Source organism: Lissotriton helveticus, chromosome 7 (assembly GCF_964261635.1).
Source record: "Lissotriton helveticus chromosome 7, aLisHel1.1, whole genome shotgun sequence".
NCBI classification, from domain to species: Eukaryota; Metazoa; Chordata; class Amphibia; order Caudata; family Salamandridae; genus Lissotriton; species Lissotriton helveticus.
In genome coordinates, this window is record NC_136068.1 from 1,179,467,632 (window position 1) to 1,179,491,312 (window position 23,681).

At 51.4% G+C, this 23,681-nt stretch overlaps 1 protein-coding gene across 4 annotated transcripts in view; it reads right to left on the minus strand.

Moving 5' to 3' along the window:
- The window catches only part of HELZ (helicase with zinc finger), a 1,775,655-nt gene that overhangs the window by 693,747 nt on the left and 1,058,227 nt on the right, over positions 1–23,681 (minus strand). For all 4 annotated transcript variants that reach the window (XM_078654323.1, XM_078654320.1, XM_078654322.1 and 1 more), the window contains exon 21: positions 1,945–2,128. In XM_078654323.1, the coding sequence (XP_078510449.1) occupies positions 1,945–2,128 (184 nt within the window). The remainder of the gene's footprint in view (positions 1–1,944; positions 2,129–23,681) is intronic.

Consider the following 23,681-nt stretch of genomic DNA (forward strand, 5'->3'; position numbering starts at 1 on the left):
AATAGCGGCCCAATAGGAAGGCAGTGTTCACCGACCGTAGCCCAAAGCTGGCCGAGGAAAAGCACTCTGTGAAGTCGAGGCTTGGATAAAAAGACTTTCAGGCGTCGGGTGGGTGGTGAGGAAGGCAGGGTCACCAGGCGCCGGGCAGTGACGTCTGGCGACATTCTTATCTACAGGGGCCCCTGTAGCCGGCCGCGACCAAGTACACAACAACAGGACGTCAGTGAGGGCGTCATTGAAGGGAAGCAGCGGTTCCGACGAGGTAGACGCCGTCTGAAGCACCTCGGTGAGGAGGTTAGTCTTGAGGGCCACTGTAGGGAGGTCTAGTTTGAGAACCTCAGCAGCCAGATGGCGCACCACTGTGTAGGAAGCGCTCTCCTCCGCCCATGGCGCCGTCTCCCAATGCAGATCCCAGGCAGGAATGAAATGGGCCTGGAACCAGGGCAAGGGCGGAACAAACTGCGCCCACTGCGGAGCCGAAGGCGGTGCCGGACCGTGTGGCGCCAGAGCCAACGGCATAGGATCCTGTGGCACCGAGGCTGGATCCGCCGGCAGGCCAACAGGATCTGGATACAGAACCGCGGGGCCCGAAGGCGCACCGGCGGGAGCCCGAGGGCTAAAAAGGCAGTCCGTGGTGGCAAGAAGCTCTTCCACCTGTTCAGGAGTCGCCGACGAACCCCAGAAAGGTAGGTAGACTGGGGTACTCCCAGGTTCCAAAGGAGCTGCAGGGGCAGAACCCCTGTCCCCCTTGTCCGCATCCGAGGACCGACGGGGGGACGCCGGAGAGCGAACACGCTTCTTTGACTTCTTTTTATGTCGTCGCTTACCGGTATTCGAGGGCGAAGACTTGGTGCCCCAGGAGCGACGACTGGGGCCCGGCGAGCGGTCCCTGGACTTGGAGCGGTGTCGGGACGAGTGTCGGACCTCCAGTAGCTTCCGGTGCCGCTCCCTCATGGCCTTCGGGGCTGTAGCCCGACAGTCCCGGGAGTCGTGGTCGGTCTCCAGGAAGTAGAGGCAAATTGCATGTGGGTCCGCCACCAGCATATTGCGACGGCAGGCTCCACAAAACTTAAAGCCAGGCATCCCTATGTGCACCAGGAGAAAAAGGGGGAAGACAAAAGTTTCAATAGAGTAGTCAAAAAGTGACTAAGGTACGTGCTCTATCCGGATTTGCGCTTGCTGGCGTGGAAAAAGAAAGAACTGATTTCGGAGCGCAGGTGTGGCGCCTAAGTAGTCTCCGTGGTGTAATCTAGGCGCTTACGATGCCAGCGACGGACGCGGAGCCGCAGGACGCCACCTCCTGACGCTGCTAGCAAAACTTTCCGGATCCTGTCTGACGCCTGGGGATATTCCAAGGTAAGGAATCTATCACTAACGTATCTCTTTCAGATTCACAGTACAATGGTTTGCCAGAAGGCTGCAACTCACTGGGATTAGGTGGGACTTCTTAGTCGGTGGATTGTGTAGGGTAATGACGCTCCTGGTAAATACGCAGTGAGTATGTACTAGTGTACAATTATGATTGTGGTGCATAAGGGTGGGGAGAGGTACCCCCCTCCTCAATGTGCGGATAACCACTGATAAACCAAAACAAGGGTTTGTCAAGCAACCCTTGACAAATCTTTATCAATCATAAGGATCGGACCATCAGCTTGACTTGTTTGAATGTCAAGATGAAGGGGAAGGGCCTTATACAGAATTCCAATCTCAACAAAAGAAAGCCCAGTATGTAGATCTTTAACGAAAGGAAAGAAGGAAGCCTGAAGGATGACCATGGGTGGATACATGCAGACAATAGCCTAGTAAGTGCATGTACTCCAACAAACAATTTTCCATCTTTTCAACTGATAAGTCAGACTTCTGCTTCCAAACAGTGAATTGGGAATTAAAAAAAAAAAGTACAAATATTTTTGTTTGTTGAATGCACATTTAGTCAATACATACCCTGGACATTTAGCACTCTTTCCACACTGACTTCCGATAACCTTTTTTTACGCAACTCTGCTCGAATTCTGAACACTTGATCAGCATATGGGGTAACCACTCCAATGCTACTGTCATCTAGTTTGCCCCAAGCTACTGGCCATTTTCTCCTCAGTTCTTCAACACGTTCTACAATTTCAAACACCTGTGAAGGATGCAAAATATAAAACACAAGTTATTTAGTTTGTGAGAATTCTGCATGTCAGTCCCTATTCTGTTTCACTCACAAGCGGGTATAGCAGGATGGTACCTGAAAAATTGGTAGAGATGCATGTTATTAGAAGCTAAAGAAGCAGCCACCCATTTATAGCATGCTGTTTCACACCCTCTGAACGTGCGTTCAAACTCACTTCGAGAATTAAAAAGGAGAGCCTCTATTATCAAGCAAGAGTTATGGGAAGGTGTATGAACACTTGAAAATGAAGGCAGTTGTTAGACCAGAGTATAAGTGCTACGTTATGCTTTGGATAAAAGCTAACTGATAAGGCAAGACTCTAAAACAGAAAAGCAAATGGGAAAATTGCAACAGCAATAATGAAAATGTATTCTATTAAGGGATTTATGAAAATTGTTCACCATGGAGATCAGGAATTGCATACATGTCTGTGTAAAGTGATTTGAGGCTGCTTTATATGACATTTACTTCAATGAGCAATTAATGCATTAAAATGAGCTTGGGGGATCCATTACATAACTTCTGGCTTCACTGAACCTTTGATGTTGCAAAAGAAAAAAAACTAGAATTATGAAAGTTCTGATAAAACAGATAAAGCATACTTCATAGTTTCCTTAAGGAATAACACGCAGTAAGCCACTCAAGGAGATATTACCACTGTCATTATTGGGTATTAGGGATAGATATGAGGTTAGTTCAATGAGCCACCCGTGAGACACAAATGAATGGAAAATATCAAGTGGACATTAACCCATTCCCACATGTAAAAACTTCTACAGATTCATGGATAGAACAGATACACATGTGCTTGAATAAATCATAAATTTCAGAAATGGTGGTTATTTATTATATTTTAGTTATTCTTTATTAACTCCTTTTTTAACCAGCAGATTTTATTGATACACATATATATTGCTTGTTTACATATATGTGTCTACTCTTCATCCAATTGTTATACATGTTGACTTATTTTGACAACTTTTACACGTTTCATGTCATTATCACCGTTATTTTTCAACTCCTCAAAATAATTCTTCTCTGTGCTGCTATCAAATGCTTTAGGTTTGTTTCTCACTTAGAAGTTTCTTTTGTATTGTTGACTCTGTTCTTTGCGGTTTGTGGGTCATGCTCTCAGTCCTAGCTTACATTGTTGTTCTCTTCAGGTATGGTTCTTGTTGTTTCCGCTACTTATATATTTCCTTTCCTATTACTTTGGTTTACTGTGGTAGGTTATCCTCCTTGGGAACCTTTACCATGAATGTATTTACTCGCTTGTACTGTGTCTATGGTTCCCACACACCTATTCAAAGCTTTTATTGTGTTTATCTCAGTCCCTGTGAATTTCACTATTTCTGCTATCCACTATGTCACCATTTGGTAGGTTATTTCCAATTCCTTGATATCTGATTGTTTGCCAGCAGCAGTGATAATTTGAATTCTCATTAATTGTTTGCCTTCTTGTGTAACAGCAAGACTTCCAATAAACAAGTTATCAGATTGCTTATGTCCCTTCTACCAGTTAGTTCCATCAGGCTGGGGATCACATTCTCCAGTACTCAAGTAATTTACTAGATGACCATAACGTGCTTCCCCATCTCCATATATGGGAATTGATGACATTGAGCGTTCTCTTCGGTGGCAAATAGATCTAACCAAGGCTCTCCCCACGGCAGAAAGAGACCTTGCACCACGTCTGAGTTCAGACGCCATTCGTGATCCATCAAGAACCGGTGGCTGGGTTTGTCCGCCCTGGCGTTCAGAGAACCTGCCAGGTGTTGAACCACCAGGGTAATGCCCTGATGTTCAAGCCATGTCCAGAGGTGCAGAGCATCCTGACAAAAGGTCCAGGACCCTACCCCGCCCTGCTTGTTGCAATACCACAAGGTGGTGGTGGTGTTGTCTGTGAACACCTGCACCAAACTTCCCCGAACAGAGGGAAGGAACGCCGTCAGTGCCAGTCGGATCGCCCCAAGCTCCAAAAGATTGATGTGGATTGATGTGGATCTGGGACTCCGCCGGAAACCAGAGGCCTCTGATCTCAGCCTCTCCCAAGTGGCCTCCACATCAGTCACCAATGTGTGCTCCGGTTGGGGAAGGAAAAGGTATCTGCCATTGACCCAATCACGATTCGTGAACCACCACTGCAACGGTCGTGCAGTGCCCTCCGAGATCTGGACGTGATCGGACATGTTGCCCTGATGCTGCGCCCACTGGAACTTCAGGTCCCACTGCAGAGCCTGTATATGCCACCTGGCAAGTTGCACTAGCAGGATGCAGGAGGCCATCAGGCCCAGGAGCCGGAGGGCCATCCTGACCAAAACCTGGGATAGAGGCTGAAAGACCGGAATCATACCCTGAAAACCCAGACTCGCTGCTCGGGAGGATAAACCCGAAACTGCATCGAATCCAGAACAGCTCCGATAAAGGGGAGCTTCTGCGAGGGACTCAGGTGCGACTTCGGCACATTGATGGAGAACCCCAGCAAATGCAAGAGGTCGGCTGTAGTCTGTAGGTGGGTGATGACTGCCTGGGGCGTGCCAGCCTTCAACGAGTCGTCAAGGTAGGGGAAGACTGAAACCCCTGACCTGCGCAGATGATCTGCAACCACCGCCATCACTTAAGGCCGAATGGGAGCACGGCAAATTGATAATGATCCTGACCTACCGTGAACCGCAGGTAACGCCGGTGGGCCGGCTTTACGGGGATGTGAAAATATGGGTCCTGCAAGTCCAACGCTACCATCCAGTCTCCAGGGTCGAGGGCAGCAAAGACCTGAGCCAGAGTCAACATCTTGAACTTTTGCTTCCGGAGGAAGCGATTGACGTCCCTGAGGTCCAAGATGGGGAGAAAGCACCCTTTGTCCTTCTTGGGGACCAGAAAGTAGTGGGAGTAACAACCATGTCCTACTTCCGGCCCAGGAACGCACTTGATGGCCCCCTTGGGCCCAATTTACTGCTGGAAAAGCACAAATTGATCCCCCGACATGTGGTGGAATCGAGGTGGCATGGCCGGGGGAGTAGACTCGAAGGGGAGGGAGTAGCCCTTCCTGACGAGTTACAGCACCCACTTGTCAGAAGTGACAGAACGCCAATGGAGAAGGTGAAGACTAATCCTGCCACCCACCGGCGTGGGGTGCGACGCGAAGCTCAGACTAGGAAGGCTTCGAGGTGGATGTTGCAGGGGCGTAGGTGGACTGATCCTCACGCCGGCCCCGGAGCTACCCCGGAGGCCTCCACCCCACGTTTGGTTCTGCGCAGGCTTTTGACTGAACGAACTGGTAGGGGCGCCACTGCCATGACCACGAAAGGAACAAAAAGAAGACGTGGCTGGGCTCGTGATGGAAAGGACTTGGCCTTAGCTCAAGAGTTTCTTAAAACGTTCCAGTGCAGTGTCGGCCTTATAACCAAACAGGGTGCGTTGTCAAAGGGCATGTCCATGAGCGAGCTCTGAACGTCCAGGGAGAAACCGGTGGACCGCAACCAGGTGTGGCGACGAAGCGCCACGGTCGTGGAAATTGCCCTGCCGAGTGAGTCCGTGGTGTCCAAGCCACAACAAATGGCGAACCTAGCCGCGTCCTTACCCTCAGCCACAGCCTGAGACCGCACAGTCTGGACCTCGTCGGGGCACTGAGGCAACACCTCGGAAACGGTATCCCACACCGCGTGGTAATAGCGGCCAAAAAGGCACGCAGTGTTCACCGACAGCAGCCCTAAGCTGGCCAAAGAGAACAACCGCTTGCCAAACTGCTCCAACTTTTTAAAGTCCTTATCTGGTGGAGCCGTGGGAAAAGCGCTCTGGGACGTTGAAGCTTGAATAACTAGACTCAAGTGTGAGATGGGTGGTCAGAAAGGCAGGGTCGACCGGAGAGGGGCAATGACGCCCTGCGACGTTCTTATGCACAGGGGTCACTGTGGCTGGCCACGACCAAGTGCCCAACAAGCCTTCAGTGAGGGCATCATTAAAGGGCAGAAGTGGCTCCGATGAATTGGACGCAGACTGGAGCACCTCAGTGAGGAGATTAGTCTTAAGGGTCACCGTGGGGAGATCGACGTTAAGGATCTCAGCTGCCCTACGGAGCACCACTGTATACGAGGCACCTTCCTCCATAGTGGGCGGGGGGAGGCAAACCCGGATCAGAGGAGACGTCAAGGCCGCCAGCCTCCTCCAAGTCATCCACCCAGTCCTGCTCAGAATCACACTGACGAGCAAGAGGGTCCTCAGACCTCTCCCAATCATAGTCCACTGCCGGCGCAGGTGCCACAGACCTCGGCGGCTGGGCAGGGATTGGGGAAGGAAGAAACTGCGCCAGCCGGAGCCGAGCAGGCGCCGTGTCCCAATTCGGATCCCAGGTAGGGACAAAACCGTCCGGGAATCGGGGCAGAGGCAGAACTAGCGGTATCCACTGCGGCACCGCCGGCGGAGCGGAGGGCGGCGCCGGAGCCGGCAGCATGGGACCTCTTGGTGCCATAGCCAGAGCCAGCGGCACAGGACCCTGCGGTGCTGGGGCCGCTGGCGGCGCCAGGGCTGGATCCGCTGGAAGAGTCGACAGACCAGTAGGATTCTGACACGGGGGCCGAAGGCGCACCAGCAGGAGCCAGAGGCCTAAACAGGCAGTCTATGGCAGCAAGGAACTCTTGCATCTGTGCGGGAGTCGCCGACTGACCCGGAAAAGGCGGGTAGGCCGCGGGACTCTCAGGCTCCGAAGGAGCCGCAGGGGCTGAGCCCCGTCCCCCTAGTCCGCATCCGAGGACCGACGGGGGGACGCCTGAGAGCGAAAACACTTTTTCGACTTCTTTATGTGTTTTCTCTTACCCGCATACGAGGGTAAAGATTTGGATCCCAAGGAGCGGTGATGACGACTCGGCCAGCGGTCACGGGAACGACCCCTGGACCTCGAATGTCGCAGGGACGAGTGCCAAACGTCAAGCAACTTCCGGAGCCATTCCCTGAAGGCCTTCGGGCCATAGCCCTACAGTCCAGACAGGACCGAGAGTTATGGTTGCACTCCAGGCAGTAGAGACAGACGTCGTTAGGGTCCGCCATAGACATACTGCGACGGCAGGCCCCACAGGACTTAAAACAGGCATCCCTACTCGCACCAGAGAAGACCAACACAAGACAAAAGTCTCAAAAAGATAGTAAAAAAATTACTGACGTATGTGCTCTAACCGGATCTGCGCTTACTCGCGCAGAAAAAGAAAGAACTGACGTCAGCGCGCATGGGTGGTGCCTAAGTAGTCTCCGTGATGTCATCTCGGCGCATACGACACCAGCGAAGGACGCGGAGCTGCAGGGGTACTACTAGCAAAACTTTCCGGATCCAGTCGGACGCTAAGCAATCGATCACTAACGTGTCTCTTTCAGATACACGCAGCAGAAACGTAGCTGGTGGAAACACCACTGCCCATAGGCAAAAAGCCCCACCGTAACTGAGCCATGAGAAAAGACGTAAGAAATTCCCCACACCAAGAAGTGAGAGTAGAACGCAGCCAAGACAGGGGCGGAAGGTACACCGCCGACATCCTGCGACAGCGAACATATCTTGTGTGTAACACACATAGCGTGTCTCCACAGCGACAGGAAAGAGCTACGGACCAACCATAGACTTTTAACAGAAACCCCCAGAAGACAAAAGCACCAGCCACACGGGTCTCACTAGAGGGGATGTCCTACAACAGCAGGAAGAGCGGTGTCAAAAGAAAAGTAGCCTAAGAAGACTCAGCAGGAGACGTTGAAACTTCCCATGCCAGGAAGAGCCAACAAGGACCCCACATCGGGTATGGCACATCCCTATAAAGCAAGGGACACCTCTTTGAGCAGAGCTCTTGGACAGAGGGCTAAAAAGAAATGCAGGAGCAGCAGGCCAGTTGCAACAAAAGAACGACGAAAAGCCACACAGTCCGTCCAAGTAATAATGTCTTTAACCCAGAGCCGGAGCACCAGAAAAAGCAGGGACAATACTGCAACTAAAAGCCAAAGTCCACAACAAGGACTGCAAACCATGGAACCCATGGAACCCCAGATATGAGACACTGAACCACAGAGTCAGCATGTTTGTCGAACAGGGTGACCCCATCAAGGGGCAAATCTTGAAGACGCTCCTGGATGTTGGCAGGGAAACAGCCATCGCGCAACCAGGCATGGCGGCGCAGAGCAAATGATCGGGCCATAGCTCGACCCATCGAATCAGTAGTGACCATGGCCGACCGAATGGAAAACTGCACCATTTCTCAGGCATCACGAACCAAACATTCTAGGTCACTCCGAGGACCCTCCGGAAGAAAGGGAAGGAGGCGCTTGACCTAGTCCCAAAGGGCCGAAGTAGCCAGTGCAAACACGCAAGACGTGCTCAGGGATCGGAGGCCTGCACTGGTGGACGCAAAAACATGGTGGGGACACAACTCCAACCATCGAGATTCCCAAGTGGGAGGGAGTGACGGAGGAGGGGCAGAAGACAGCGAGACTGAAGCCGCCTGACTTACCAGCCCCTGAGCCCTAGGGTGGAGAGACAGACAGGTTTGTATGGAGCCAGCCGATGCCGATGTGCAATAGCACGATCCTCCGGGTCCCCCGAAGAGGGCCTCACCCAAGTCCCCAAAAGTACAAGTTACTTACCTTCAGTAACGCTATATCTGTAAGAAACAGTAGTTAGTGTTAGATTCCTTACCTTAGAATATCCCCAGGCATCAGACTGGATCCAGAAAGATTTGCGTAGCAGTACCCCTGCGCATCGGTAGGCGTCGTCTGAGGCTCCGCGTCCATCGTCGTCGTTGCCAGGATGACGTCGGAGTACTTAGACGCTGCCCTCGCGCGCTGACATCAGTTCTTGCACATAGCTTTCCGCCCCAGGAACGCAGAGCCATGCCAGAGACCAACACTGGTGCCATGAAACTAGGGCCCTGAAAGGGATGTCCTTAACCCTAGATATCGGTTCGCAGAACAGGGAGGATGGGTGGGGCGGTAAGGATTCTAACACTAACTACTGTTTCTTACAGATCTATTGTTACCGAAGGTAAGTAACTTGTGCATCTGAAAGAAACAGGTTATTGTTAGATTCCTTACCTTAGAATAAATACCCCAGCAATACCAACCAAGGCGGTGGGTCTGCGGACCAAGATCACACCAGAAAGTCCTGGAGAACGGAACAGCCGAAAAAGCCATCTCTCCAGACTTGGCTGTCCAGGCATTAGTGTCTAGCAAACGTGTGCAGCGCAGCCCACGTAGCTGCCTGACAGATGTCCTGCAAGGGGACTCCCCGACCCAGGGCAGTAGTAGCGGCCGTGGCCCGAGTGGAATAGGCCCTCAGCCCAACAGGAGGCTCCTTCCTCGCTAAGGAGTACCAGACCTTGATGCACAACACGACCCACCGAGAGATGGTCCGTTTGTGCACCGCCCGTCCCTTCTTCGCGCCCATGTAACCAACAAAGAGCTGGTCATCCATATTTTTTTTATAGATAAAAGGAGAGCGCACGTTTTGGGTCCAGACGGTGGAGCCTCTCTTCCTCCTTCGAGGGATGCAGAGGTGGAAAGAAGGTGACCACTTTGGGCAGGAAAAAAGGACGAGTTTTCAAGACAACTTTGTCCGGATGGACAAAAAGGAAAGGAGGCCTAAAAGATAGAGCCTGGAGCTCACTCACTCTCGTGTCAGAGGTGATGGCAACCAGGAATGCAGTCTTAGGATTCAGAAGACGTAGAGGGCAATTGTGAAGTGGCTCGAAAGGAGCGAACATCAAATAAGTCAGAACAAGGTTCAAGTCCCACTGAGGCATCACGAAAGGAACAGGAGGAAACATGTGCGGGATGCTTCTCAAGAATCTATTTACAACAGGGGACTTGAAAAGAGAAGGCTGATCAGGAAGCCTCAAGAAGGCAGAAATGGCAGAGAGGTAGCCCTTAATAGTGCCCAGAGCAGAGCCCTGCTGGGCAAGAGAAAGAAGGAAGAGGAGAACCTCTGAAAGGGGGGCAGAGTGGATCCACAGCCTTTGCTGTGCACCATGCCACAAATTTGTTCCACCTGCCGGCGTATACCGATTTTGTGGAGGGACGGCTGGCTGCCAGAATCACATCACAGACTTCAGGAGGCAAGTCAAATGGCATCAACTGCCGCCGCTCAATCTCCACGCATGGAGGTGAAGGCTGGACAGGTTCGGGTGGAGGACCGTCCCCTGCTGCTGCGACAGAAGGTCCTCCTGAAGAAGCAGACTAATCGGGGGATCGACTGACATGCGGAGTAGCTCGGGATACCAGTACCTTTGTGCCCAGTCCGAAGCCACAAGGATGACTTGGGCCCGGTCGCGCCTGATTCTTCTTCAGCACTCTGGGAAGGAGTGGTATAGGCGGAAAGGTGTACAACAGACCATAGCTGCACTCACGATGAAAAGCGTCTCCGAGCGAGTGCCGCCTTTCAAATTCCAACGCGCAGAACTGATGACATTGCGCGTTCTCTTCGGTGGCAAATAGATCTAACCAAGGTTCTCCCCACTGCTGAAAGAGGCCTTGCGCCACGTCCGAGTTCAGACGCCATTTGTGATCCATCATGCACCGGCGGCTGAGTTCGTCCGCCCTGGCGTTCAGGGAAACTGCCAGGTGTTGAACCACCAGGGTGACGCCCTGGTGTTCCAGCCATGTCCAGAGGCGCAGAGTCTCCTGACAAATGGTCCACGACCCCACCCCGCCCTGTTTGTTGCAGTACCACATGGTGGTGGTGTTGTCTGTGAACACCTGCACTACACTTCCCCGGACAGAGGGAAGGAATGCCTTCAGTGCAAGCCGAATCGCCCGCAGCTCCAGAAGGTTGATGTGGAGCCGGGACTCCGCCGGAGACCAGAGGCCTCTGATCTCCCTCTCTCCCATGTGGCCCCCCATCCCAGGAGGTACGCATCCGTCACCACTACATGCTCCAGTTGGGGTAGGGAGAGGGATCTGCCGCTGACCCAATCGCGGTTCGTGAGCCACCACTGCAACTGTCTTGCAGTGCCCTTCGAGATCCGGACGTGGTCAGACAGGTTGCCCTGATGCTGTGCCCACTGAAACTTCAGGTCCCACTGCAGAGCCCGCATCCGCCACCTGGCGTGATGCACTAGAAGGATGCAGGAGGCCATCAGCCCCAGGAGCCGCAGCGTCAACCTGACCGAGACTCGGGATAAAGGCTGAAAGATCTGAATCAGAGCCTGAATATCCAGAACACGCTGTTCGGGGGGATAGACCCGAAACTGCGCTGTGTCCAGAACTGCTCCGATGAAAAGCAGCTTCTGAGAGGGGCACAGGTGTGACTTCGGCACGTTGATGGAGAACCCCAGCCAGTGCAGGAGGTCGGCCGTAGTCTGGAGGTGGGAGACGACTGTCTGGGGCAAGCCCGCCTTCAACAACCAATCGTCAAGATAGGGGCAGACTGAAACCCCTAATCTGCGCAGATGAGCTGCGACCACCGCCATCACTTTCGTGAACACCCGTGGGGCGCTGGTAAGGCCGAAGGGGAGCACGGTAAACCGAAAGTGCTCGTGGCCTACCGTGAACCGCAGGTAGCGCCGACCGGCAGGACGGGGATGTGGAAATACGTGTCCTGCAAGTCCAACGCTACCATCCAGTCTTCTGGGTCCAGGGCAGCTAGGACCTGTGCCAAAGTCAGCATCTTGAACTTCTCCTTCCGGAGGAAGCCGTTGACGCTCCGTAGGTCCCAATATAGGGCGTAGGCCTCCCTTGCCCTTCTTGGGTACCACAAAGTAGTGGGAATAGCAACCACGGCCGGGTGGCGCTGGTCCGATGCCGGATCCGTGCCGGGGACGACGTCGTCCGGGGACGGTGTCGGAGGAGACACCCTTGGTGACGGCGCCAGCGGAGGGGTCGTAAGGTGGACTCCTGTCGTCGCGGATCCAGGCCTGGATCCAGAGGAGCCCAGCGGCGTCGGGACTGGAGTTGTCTACGGCGCCGGGGCCGAAGCACCCGACGGCGCCGGGGCCACCGGCCCACTTGGGCTCCCAGACGGACCCGCGGGCCCGTAGGCGCCTCGGCGGGTTCCAAAGGAGGGAAGCGCGACCTCATGGCTGTGAGGAAGGCGCTGATCACCTCCGGAGTCACACAGGGCTTGCGGCTCCGGCAGAGCGGCGTGGATGCAAGCGCCCAAACCCCCGGCCGCATCGCGGAAGCGCCGAGGGGAGTCAGAAGAGCGTTGTCTCTTCTTCGTCTTCTTGTGCCTCGACTTACCTGAGGACTTGGAGCCCGAGGAGTGGTGTTGACTCGTCGAGCGACGATGACTGTGTCCCCGCGACCGGTCCCTCAACCTCCTCCTGGACTGGGACCTCGAGCGGGGCGGGGCCGACTGCCGGAGCCCGAGACGCCTAGCCTTCGAGGTCAAGGCCCGGCAGTCGGGGCCACGACTTGTCATCGTGGTCGGGCCGAGACAGTAAAGGCACCGACGGTGGGGGTCGGTCACGGACATCAAGCAGTGACAATCGTCGAACCGTGCATCCCTATCGGCACCGCGAGTCGAGTTATCAACTCGAGAAGGATCCAAAAGAGATCAAAAAGTTTAGTAAAAAAGTGACTAGGAGTACTGCTCTTCCCGGATCTGCGCTTTCTGGCATGGTAAAAAGAAGAACGAGGGCGGCGTCTAAGGACTCCAATGACGTCATCCCGGCGACCACAACGCCAACGACGGATGCGGAGTCGCAGATGACGCCTACCGACGCGCAGGGGTATTGCTACGCAAAACTTTCCGGATCCATTCTGACGCCTGGGGATATTCTAAGGTAAGGAATCTAACACTAACCTGTTTCTTTCAGATGAGCTTTGTACGACAACTCGCCAAAAGGCGACAAGGGCTCCACTTCCGCAGTGCCCTGGTGGAGTAAATCCAGCAAGGGATCAGAGGGCAGGGAGACTGAGGGAGGCTGCATATGTAAAATGTCCGGAACCCTGCGAACCGCCCTTGTAAAAGCCACACTAGCCACCGTGGCCATTCGAGGTGGCGACAACAGGTAGTCTGCAGGGGACGGCATGGAGCTAATCCTGCCACCAAAACTAGGGGGCTCAATAGCCTGAGGACATCCAAGGCCCTCCAAGTTCAAGGGGTCCCGCCAAGAAGGACAGCAAACCAACCCTGGGGGTGGTAAACCCACAGTTACCTCCTCAGATTCTGCCTCCACATCTTCCACAAACCGAGGAATGTCCGGGGATGGCACCGGCGTCGGTCGGAGTGGAGACGGCGTAGGCTCGTTGTCCATGAGCCACGAAGGAGCCACATCTGTCCGACATCGGACCAGCGTTGACATGACCTCTACCTAGGTGGGAACCTGTGGAGAAGACAAAGTAGACTGAGTCAAGGACTGCGCCGCAGCCTCAATTGGCGTTGGCACAGGGAGCCTCACAGGGCTGTGCGGCGACGACATGGAAGGCTTGAACGTGCGAGTAGGTTGCCCCTCTGGGCTGCGTTCTGATGTCGCAGTGACCTCGGAACCTGACTCGGGGTGCTCGACCGAGGGTGAACCCGCCGGCAAAGCTCTGATCTAAGCCCCTACCGCCTCTATGGGGCCCTAAGGCATGCCAGGGAGAGGAGGTGACCCAGGGATGGCTAGTAAGACCCGAGAATAGGCCTCCATCTGGGGCCGAGTTGCCCCATCTCCAGGAAATGGCACGTAAGTGGGGATCGACTCCAGAGGGCCCTTGTCCGGTGAAGACCGGGAGCCTTGGGCCCGCCGTCTCGTGATGTCGTTGACCTCAGAGGCTTCTTTTTCTTGTGGTTACCTGCAGCAGGAAAGCGACATCCGCGGGAACGACTCCGCAACCTGTCTCGAACCGATCCCCCTGCACAAGAAGGAGACTGGCGGCGTGAGGACTCCGGGTGGATACCAATTTCATGCGCCGTTCCCGCAGGGACTTCGGTTTCAGCCGGCGGCAGGCGGCGCACTTTTCTAAGTCGTGGTGCTCTCCCAAGCACCACATACAGATCGTGTGTGGGTCCATTGCTGACATCTGCCACGTACATGATTCACACGCTTTGAAGCCCGAAGGCATCACACACTGTTCCCGGACGCCAAAAGGCATCAAGAAAGCCTGAAATATAAAAACAGGCCAAAGTTAACCGGTTCTCCAGATCAGCGTCAGGACACGGAAAAGAAGAAAACAGACATCAGCACGCCCAGTTGGGGTTGTGTGTTATATGGCTCTATTGGCGTCACTTCCATTTACGTCAGGACGTAGCTGGGTGAAGCGGCCCCCTGGCGTGCAGAGGTACTGCTGGGGAAAAAGTCAGTCTGATGCCTGAAGATATTCCAAGTTAATGAATTCTAAGTTAAGGTATCTGCGGCTAGATGTCTCCATTAGATACATCAGTATCAAAGCCTGAAGTTTCTTGACTCACTGTTAGGGAGGATGAACCCAAAACTGCACTGCACCCAGAATGACTCCAATGCAAGGGAGCATCTGAAAGGAAGTCAGGTGTGACTTCGGCACATTGATAGTGAACCCCAGCAAGAAGGTACGCCATAATCTGGAGGTGGGAGACGGCACTGGAGGAGAGTGGGGTCTGCAATCCTATGGTCACCCCAGATTTTTGCTTTTTGCTTCACTGGTTTACGACTTTCCCTGGCTGTGGTCCTGCTAATCAGACCCACAGCCTAGCTGTTATCTCTCTAAATTGACAACCATTGTACCTTAGGTGCATTTACCAATTGGTACTGGGCCACCTTATCAGTCCCTGTACAGTATACCTTAGGTATCCAGGGCATAGGTGTACCCAGGGCTTCCAGGGGCTGAAGCATGTATTATGCCACCCCTGGCTGGCCAACTAAACAGACACAACTGGCTGCACGACAGCTGGGGCAAGGTGGTGTAATCACCCTTTGCTGTAGATATAGTATACCTATATCTAACCCTAAAATGGACACATATATTCCTATCAGTCACTCCTATGGAAGGCCTTATCAATCCTGAAGGCAGAGTGCTTGGAATTATGTGAGATGGTGCTCTGGCATGAGCTGAGCCCGTTTGCAGCTTGCGGAACCAAGTCCTGATAGCTGTTCCAAGATAACGCTATACCATATACTCTTAAGTGCATTATAATCCTCGCGGTTAAATGCTAACTTTGGTATAACATTATCAAAACATGTCGAGTAAGGTGTCATACGAATTGGAATACTACCCCCTCGCCAATTCTGGCGACGGGGGTAGCATTCTACCCTTCTAGAGGGACATGACATGTATGTAACTGTGAACCCCGGTTAAAGTTAACTCGAGCCTTGGCATCACAAAATGGATGCCACCACCACAGACACAAGTCTGACCTCCTGCTGCTGGGAGTCCTTCCAGCGAGGGAGGCTTGGACAAAGGGTTTCCTGCCTTGGGAGGTGCTAGCACCACCCCAGACAGGATTTTGTGTATTGGGTAGGACAGGCCTGAAAGGAATGAGACATGCCCGGGGCACACAAGGTGTCCTGTGCATACACCGGTTCAAACCAGTTGTTGGGGAATCCCTGCCCCAGCTCTGGCGCGAAACCGGACAAAGGAGAGGGGGTGTAACCACCCCCCTTCCTGGTCCCACCCAGGGGAGGGACCTAGTCAGTAGTGCAGCCCCCTTTAGGAGAATAAAGGTAGAAGCTGGTCCCATTCCAAATTAGATTATCCTGAACAACTTACAAGACGAAACTCTGGACTTCGACGTTCTGTTCCACAGAAGACTGAAGAATCTCCCTTGTGGGCAAGGAGTGTCCACCCTGCACAAGCAGGCACCATCAAGCGTCCAGCGGCTTCCCTTTGTCGTCTTCCCTCGAGGATCCAGACTTCAGAGCCCGACGAGACCCGGATTCCCAGACCTCTTCGACCTCTACCTACATCTGCAGCACAGCTGAGATCCGTGGGTGCGACGAGACACGTGGGACAGGCCATCTTGAAAGAACCTGTACTTCGCTTTCAGCACGACTCCCGAGGTAAACTCGACCAAGTGCTTTGGGGACTGAGAAGCCCCAGCCCCGAGCAGCTCCTGCACCGAAGACCAGCCCTCCAGCATCCACGAGATCTGCGTGGGGCCCTTCTGCTTGTTTGCTGCTTGACGCGTTGTCTTGTCACTTGCCGGCTGGCTAGTGGCCTCCTAGACGACGAACTTTGAAACCTTCACTGCTGGTCTGGTTGCTCCAGACTGACCCTTGCTCCCTTCCAAAAGAGGAGCACCCCGGACCCTCCTGGTCCACTCCAGACGCCGTTTCCACTCACCGCGTGGGTTGCCTTTGCCAAGGCCTGTTGACGCCGATTCCGGATCCAACACCGCCGACAGCGGGAGCCTGCGTGGGACAGCCCGTGCCTCTATCCTGGTCGTCGAAGACACCTCCTGGTCCACGTGGCTGCAGAGACAAGCGTCCACTCTTCACCTGATCGTGACGACGACATCTGGTTCCTTCCTGGTTCCACTCCAGTCACTGGCTAGTGACTTTGAACATTGTCCCCTCTGCTTTCAGGTCCTCTTCTTCACCGATCCACCCTTGGATCGTACCGGACATCTTCCTCCTGGAAGCCTGCAGCATCTTTTCCTCCAGGCTCCATTGACTTCAACGCGAGAACCCGACACACTTTGACACCTATGCACCCGCAGCCCGTAGGTGAGGTAACGAGAGCATTCCGGTGCTCAAGGGTAGTTTAACTGTCCTAGTGTCCAGTTCCACAGCCGTTTTAGTCCTAACTAGTCAGGATTGTCCGTACTCACCTTTTACTTGAACTGTACTGTCCATAGACGTTGTTACGCATCTCGCGTGTGAGTTCACACTCTGCACACGCGTCCCGTGGGCCTCCTATTACTTACCTAAGGTGAAGATAGCGTAGTCCTAGCGAACCTCTAGCCTCTGGACAGCTCCATTCCTTCTATCGACTTTCACATTCCACTTACTTAGTATATGGTTTGTCGTGCCCCAGGGCACCATTGTAATTTGTGCAACTTGAACGTATTTTTCCTAAGAGATTGTCATGTGCTTAGCCCTCTGACCTCAAAGAGTTCAGAGGTGTTTGTTATTAATAAATATATTGTTTATTTTCATAACAACCTGTGTGGTGTCCTTTCATCTGGTATTCAAGGGGTTATATTGTGGTAAAACAGCTGGCTTCACATGCTAAAAGAGTTTAGCCTAAGACTACTTTGTCCATGCTACCATTAGGATAGCTGGTCTATAAGGTTGACTTACAACCAATCACCATAAGGGTTGTTTGGACTGATACAAGGTGATCACTAGAACTAGTGAGCATCATATATCAGGCCAACTTCTCACAGCTGTCCATTGACTAGAGAGGGGACAGGGGCCTGGATAACCTGAGACAGAGACTCCAGAAATAACGTCAGACTAGGGCTCTAAGATCTAATCACCAGGAACTACTCCAGATTGGGATTGGCGACTGAGCTTTCTCTGTGAGAACGACGTCACTCTGGAACTCCATGTCTGACCACCTTCCTAAGTCAGAGACAGAACCAGCATTTAGGACAGCACTGAAAACGTGGCTTTTCAGCCAACCTTAAGTTTCCCCCGTTTCTCTTACTGTCGAATCCGCTGCTAGCGCCGGGACACCTCTGTTGGAGGTAGCTATGCGCTGAATAAATGTCTTATTGATTGACTGATGTGATGGTCTGCCAGTGATGGCTGATCCTGACACCAACTGCATGCCCATGGTCTGGAAGGGCGAGACTAGGAGGGGTTTGGAGGCTGAAGCTGCTGGGGTGATAAACTGACCTGACCTCTAGCAGCCTGATCCATGTGGTCAGAACGAACCATGGCTGTGAAAGGTTTGCTGAACTTGCGGTGGCTGGGGTAGGGTTGTCAAGGCTGAAAGACCGCTCTGTGGCCACAAAAGGGGCAAAAGGCAGAATGGTGAAGTGCAACCACTAAGAGGCTCAGGCATGTGGTTTTAGCCCGCAAGTCCTTAAAGCGTTCCAGCACCATGTCTGCCGTATTACCAAAGAAACGGGTGTCATCAAAGGGCATGTCCATGAGCGAGGCTTGGACATGCCCCGAAAAGTCAGATGTTATCAACCAAGTGTGCAGTCTGACAGCCACGTCAATGAAAAGGCTCTGTCCAGCAAGTTTGGCATATTTCCGTTCAGCAGTTTTTGGGGTAGCGCTTCTTAAAAAAGCCTATGGAAAATGCATGGGGATTTCGTGTTTTGCGAGTCTCCTGTTTTCTTGGAACCTACCTGACAAATCTACCATATAAACATGAACTTTATATATAGGCAATTAGGTTTACTTTCCATTTTCCCTGTAACTTAGACGTATGGATAACTATCGACGTTTTAAAAAGTACAGCCGTTTAGCTGTTGACTACTGGTCTCTTTCGGGAAAGCATGGTCTTCTAGGAAACATAATAGTCCCAAAGGCACAATCGATCTTTGTCCCTTTGCAGGGATCAGGAAGCTGTCCATTGCAGGCCCAGTAGACTTGGAACTAAAGATAGCACAGGTCGTGATGATAGCACAGTGATGCAGATATTTAAATGTAGCATTCTGAACACAACTTGATGCTTTTACTGGCGGAGGAGGTGTATTCAATTTAGAAACCCCAGTGACTAAGACTTGTGAACAGTATTTATGCCATTAACTTGCAATACTCTTGCCTGATAAAATTGATGAGTATCACTTTTTGAAAGAGGATGACGAAGAAGAGGAGAATGCCATTCTGCTTCTTTTCAGGTACAATGACCCTTAGGAGGAAGTAATCTTCTATATGAGTGTCCTGATCTGAGAGATGAAGATCAATGTGACTCATGCTTAGGAGGAGCATAAGACCTTCTGGATGAAGACCTTGGCAGAAAGGTACTTCACTACAACATCATCTACTGGCAGAAGAGGACCTAGAAACCTCCAAGGAGCAGAAGTATGAGGAGCAGGTATTGAGAGTCACTGGAGAAACCACTGCCGGAGACACTATCCGCGGAGTACCTGTAGTATCATTTGGTAACCTTAATGTAAAGAGCTTTAAAGGAGAACATCAATGTGGAGAAGACGTATTACTAATTAGACCGGTCCGTTACAGGGAAGGAAAATAAGCCCTTGAGTATTCTGAACATAAGGTTGATGGAAGTTGTCTGGTCTTGAATATCTTTATACATGAAGCAGAAAAATTGAGCGCCTTGATTGACGTGTGTTGACATCACTAGTCTTGGTCATGTTGAGTGTCTCAACAGCGAACAATCCCTTGACAGTGAACAAGTGGCAGGTACCTCCACCTGTCCTGGACGTCATGAATTGAGAAAATGACAAAGCAGCAATGTCCGAGGTGCTTTCATCTCTTTCGGGATTTTCCTCGGAGGAAACCAATACATACTAGACTATGCTGAGATAAGTGGAGACTCTTCTCTATGCTTTTTGCACCTTCTAGACAGCGATTGCTTGTGCTTTCTAGGATATGCCCTGCACAGCATATTTCATGCCAATATGCTATTCTATTTTTTAGTGTTGTGTAAATGAATAAGTTACTAACCTTTGGAAACGTTCTTTCTGGTAGACACTATCTAGCTGCAGATCCCTCACCTTTTAAATATTTCCCAGGAGTTAGACTGGATACGAAACCATTTAAGCAGGATCTCTGCCCACCAGTAGGTGGTGCTGTGCGGTTCAACACGGACACCGTTCTGCTTGGAAAATTACATGTAGGGCCCATTTGCTGTCTCTTCCCGCAGGCTTTAGTCAGTTACTTCTTAAAGCTATCTGCCTCCTCAGACACGTAGCCCCAATAGTAAATTTGTTAGAACTAGTGTGCACATACCTAGGCTTGAGATCTTATTAATGGATAGAGTCCAATTCACAGAACGGAGAGGATAGGTGAGGAATCTGAGGTTAGATAGAGTCTCAAGTGTTATCAGAGGAAAGTAACGTGTTTTTCTGATAGGGGCCTCTAAGTGCTGATTCCACACCTTTTGAATAGATATCAAAGCAGTTCTGTATTTGGAGGTTGGTCAGTGAATGGACTCAAACCAGAGAACCCTACAGGACAGAGCAGGCGGAATGCTCTTTGGAAACCTTGCTTCCCAGACAGTAGTGCTTCTTGGATGTAAGAAGTGTAGCTCACGTAGGAGCCTGGCAGATGTCTAGTACAGGAACTCCGCATGCCAACACAGTGGTAGCAGCTTTGGCCCTGTTGGAATGAGCCCAAAGTCCTTCCAAAGGCAGCTTCTTGGCTAATGGGTAGCAGAACGTAATGCAGTGCATGATCCAGCAGGAAATGGTATTTTCCTGCATGTCATTTGCTTTTCTCACTTCAGCAAACCCCACAAAGAGCTGATGGTCCACCTGTTATTCTCAGGTACTATCAATATAAAAGCTCAGTGCTCGGTTGAGTACCAAAAGATGAAGTCTCTCCTCCTTAGAAGAGTGAGGCACAGCATAGAATGCAGGTACAGTGATGGTTGGACAAAACAAACAACAAAAGGTTAGGTAACTTTCCCTGCAGAGGGTCTATCCGCCTTGTGCTGCACCAAGCCACAAATTTGTCCCAATGACCTGCGTATTCAGTTTTTGTCGAGGGATGTCTGGCTGCCACAATGACATCAACCACCTCTGAAAGAATGTGGACGGTGTTCAGCTGTCGCCACTCAATCTCAGAGCATCAAGATGGAGATTACGAAGGCCCCGGTGCAAAATCCTTCCCCACTGCTATGACAGAAGCTCATCCAGAGGGGCAATTTGATCAGAGACAGATTCTCATGCCCAGGAGCTCTGGATACCACACTCTGTGCCCATTAGGCGGACTTGGGACTAATCGGTACCGATCTTCGGAATGGGGCAAAAGAGGTATCGATGGTAAAGCAGACAGGCGTCCAGAGTTCCACCCTAGGCAGAACGCATCTCCTAGCGAAAGGCGCTTTGGAAACTTCAAAGTGCAGAACTGCTGACACTACAACTTCTTTACGGTGCAGAATAGCTCAAGCTAAGGTTTTCCTCATTCCCGAAAGAGATCTTAGGCCATCACCGGATGCAATTGCAATGTTTGATCTACTCACCATCAATTGGGGAGCCTGTCCATCCAGGCATTCAAGGATCCTAAAAGGTAGTTAGTCACTGGAAAACGTCCTTGATGGGCCACCCTACATGGTGGTGGTGCTGACTTTTAGCACTTGTTTCAGCCTCCCCTAGATGGATGGAAGGAAGGCTTTTATCGCCAGGCGGATGGACCTCAGCTCCAAAAGGCTCATATGGGCCAGGGATCCACCAGAGGCCACAGGCTTCTAATCTCCACATCTCCCAGGTGGTCGCTCCAACCCTGGAGTGACCCTTTGGTCACCACTGTCAACTCTGTGTGGAGCAGGGAAAGGGGTTTGACAGCAGTAACCAGATTGTGATCCAGCTGCCATCACTACAGATCTTTTGCAGTCTCCTACGAAGTCTGGAAATAGCCAGATAGGTCCACTTGATGTTGTGTCCAGCAGGATGTAGGAGGCCATCCATCCCAGCAGATTCAGGGTCAACCTTACTGTAATCCATGACAGAGGCTGAAAGATCTGGATCACAGCATGAACGTCCTAGACTCTCCAGGGGAAAGGCTAAAAACCAAACAGTGTCCAGAAGGCCTCCAATGAGGGTAAGTGTCCAAGAAGGAGTCCGGTGTGACTCTGGCACAGTGATAGTAAACCCCAACAATGACAAAAGGTTTGCTGTAGTCTGGAGCTGCCAGGGGGGAGCCCGACTTTATCAGCAAGTCGTCGAGGTAGTGGGATCCATGACCTCAGAAGGTGTGCTGCTATCACCATCATTTTTGTGATCATTTAAGGAGAATTAGTGAGCCTGAAGGGGAGCAAATTGAACTGAACATACTTCTGTCCCGCTATTATAGGTAGTGCTGATAGGCCTGCAGAACGGGGATATAGAAATTAGGCAACCTGTAGATTTAACACCACCATCCAGTCTACAGGGTAGAGAGCAGAAAAGACGTGGAACAGGGTGAACATTCTTAATTTGGTGAAGAGAGGGGACATGTCTAAAATAGGAGAAAGGCCTCCATCCTTCTTTGGCATTAGAAAGTAGTGGGAGTAACAACCACAATCCACTTCTGGAGCAGGGACCCTCTCAATAGCCCCTTTGACGAAAAGGGCTGCATCTTCCAGATGCAAGACAGACAGATGGGACATCTGCCGGTCAGTCCAGGGTAGGTGGAAGATGTGGTAGAGTGGCTATGAGGTGCAAGGTGTAGCCCTTCTGGACAATCTGCAGGACCCATCTGTCTGATGTTATGACCTTCCAACCCAGCAAGAATAGTTGGATTCTGCCTGCTACCGGTTGGCTGTGCTCGACAAAGCGCACGCTAAAGAGGTTTGGCAAGTAGGGTCTGCAGGGATAGAAGTAGGCTTACTGGCTCACTGACCCTGACCAGGAGATAAGAGGGTGCCACGGCCTTGGCCACAAAACTGCTGCGCACCTTGCTGAGGCTGAAGTGGCTGCCAGTATGGGGTACCCAAGCCGAAAAGGCAAAAGGAACAGTAGGGCTGATGCAGCTGGTGAAGTGGGGCAGATAATCCCAATGAGCCCTGCTCTATTTCAACCACTTCAGAGAGGAATCTGCCTTGGCCTCATAGAGGGGAATCCTGTCAAAGGGCACTTTCATAAGCGACAGCTGGACATTAAATGAAAAACTTGTGGAAGGCAACCAGGCGTGCCACTGGTGTCAATAGCGCGCCCAATTGGATTGGTGAGATCTAGGTCACAACAAATTGTGAATTTGGCCGCATCACAATTGTCCTCTATAGATTGGGTAAGGACATGTCAGGGGACTTCATAGACAACTGGGAGGACTTGAGCCACCGAATCCCAAAGAGCGTGGTAATAGCATTTTAGCAGGGAACTGGCATTGTTGGACCTCAGAACAAACTGGTGGAAGAAAATATCCTCTTTCCAAAGGTCTCTACTCTTTAGACTTCCTATCGGGGGTGGTATCTGGAAATAAACTTAGGAATGCATAGGTACTGCTGGAAAAGTTTCTGGATTCAGTCAGATGCCTGGAGAATATTCAAAAGGTGAGGAATCTGCAGTTATAAGTCTCTATCTGAATGGAAATCTCTGGTGTTTACCACATTTGCAATCATTTCCCATGTTTCTCCGGACCAACCTCAACCCTAGATGTACTTTGGCAAAAATCTACTATACAGGCAGATCCACTCATTACCTAAGCATTTACAACAATAAATGCATTTATTAGGGTAAAGGTGAGCAAAACTATTTTTTTAATGGTACTATCAATATTCTGCTATGCTACTAATACTTTTAACAATCTGACTGATGCCATCCAATTCGTGCTTAATCTTTACACTAGATACTTTTAATAGTTCATGCTTAATGATGTTTTTTTGTACAAAGCAACTATTCACTCTGCAATGAAAACTATTCGATCTCCGGTCAGAACTTAACATCCTTTGATTCTGGACAAATCACTCCATATCCATTTACCTAAAAATACATATGTAATGTATTCTGATGCTCATATAAAGCGCTTAAATGCCCTTGGGCCAAGTTCACTTAATATAAAATTGTAAACAAAAAATGGCCTGTATGATACTGACAAAG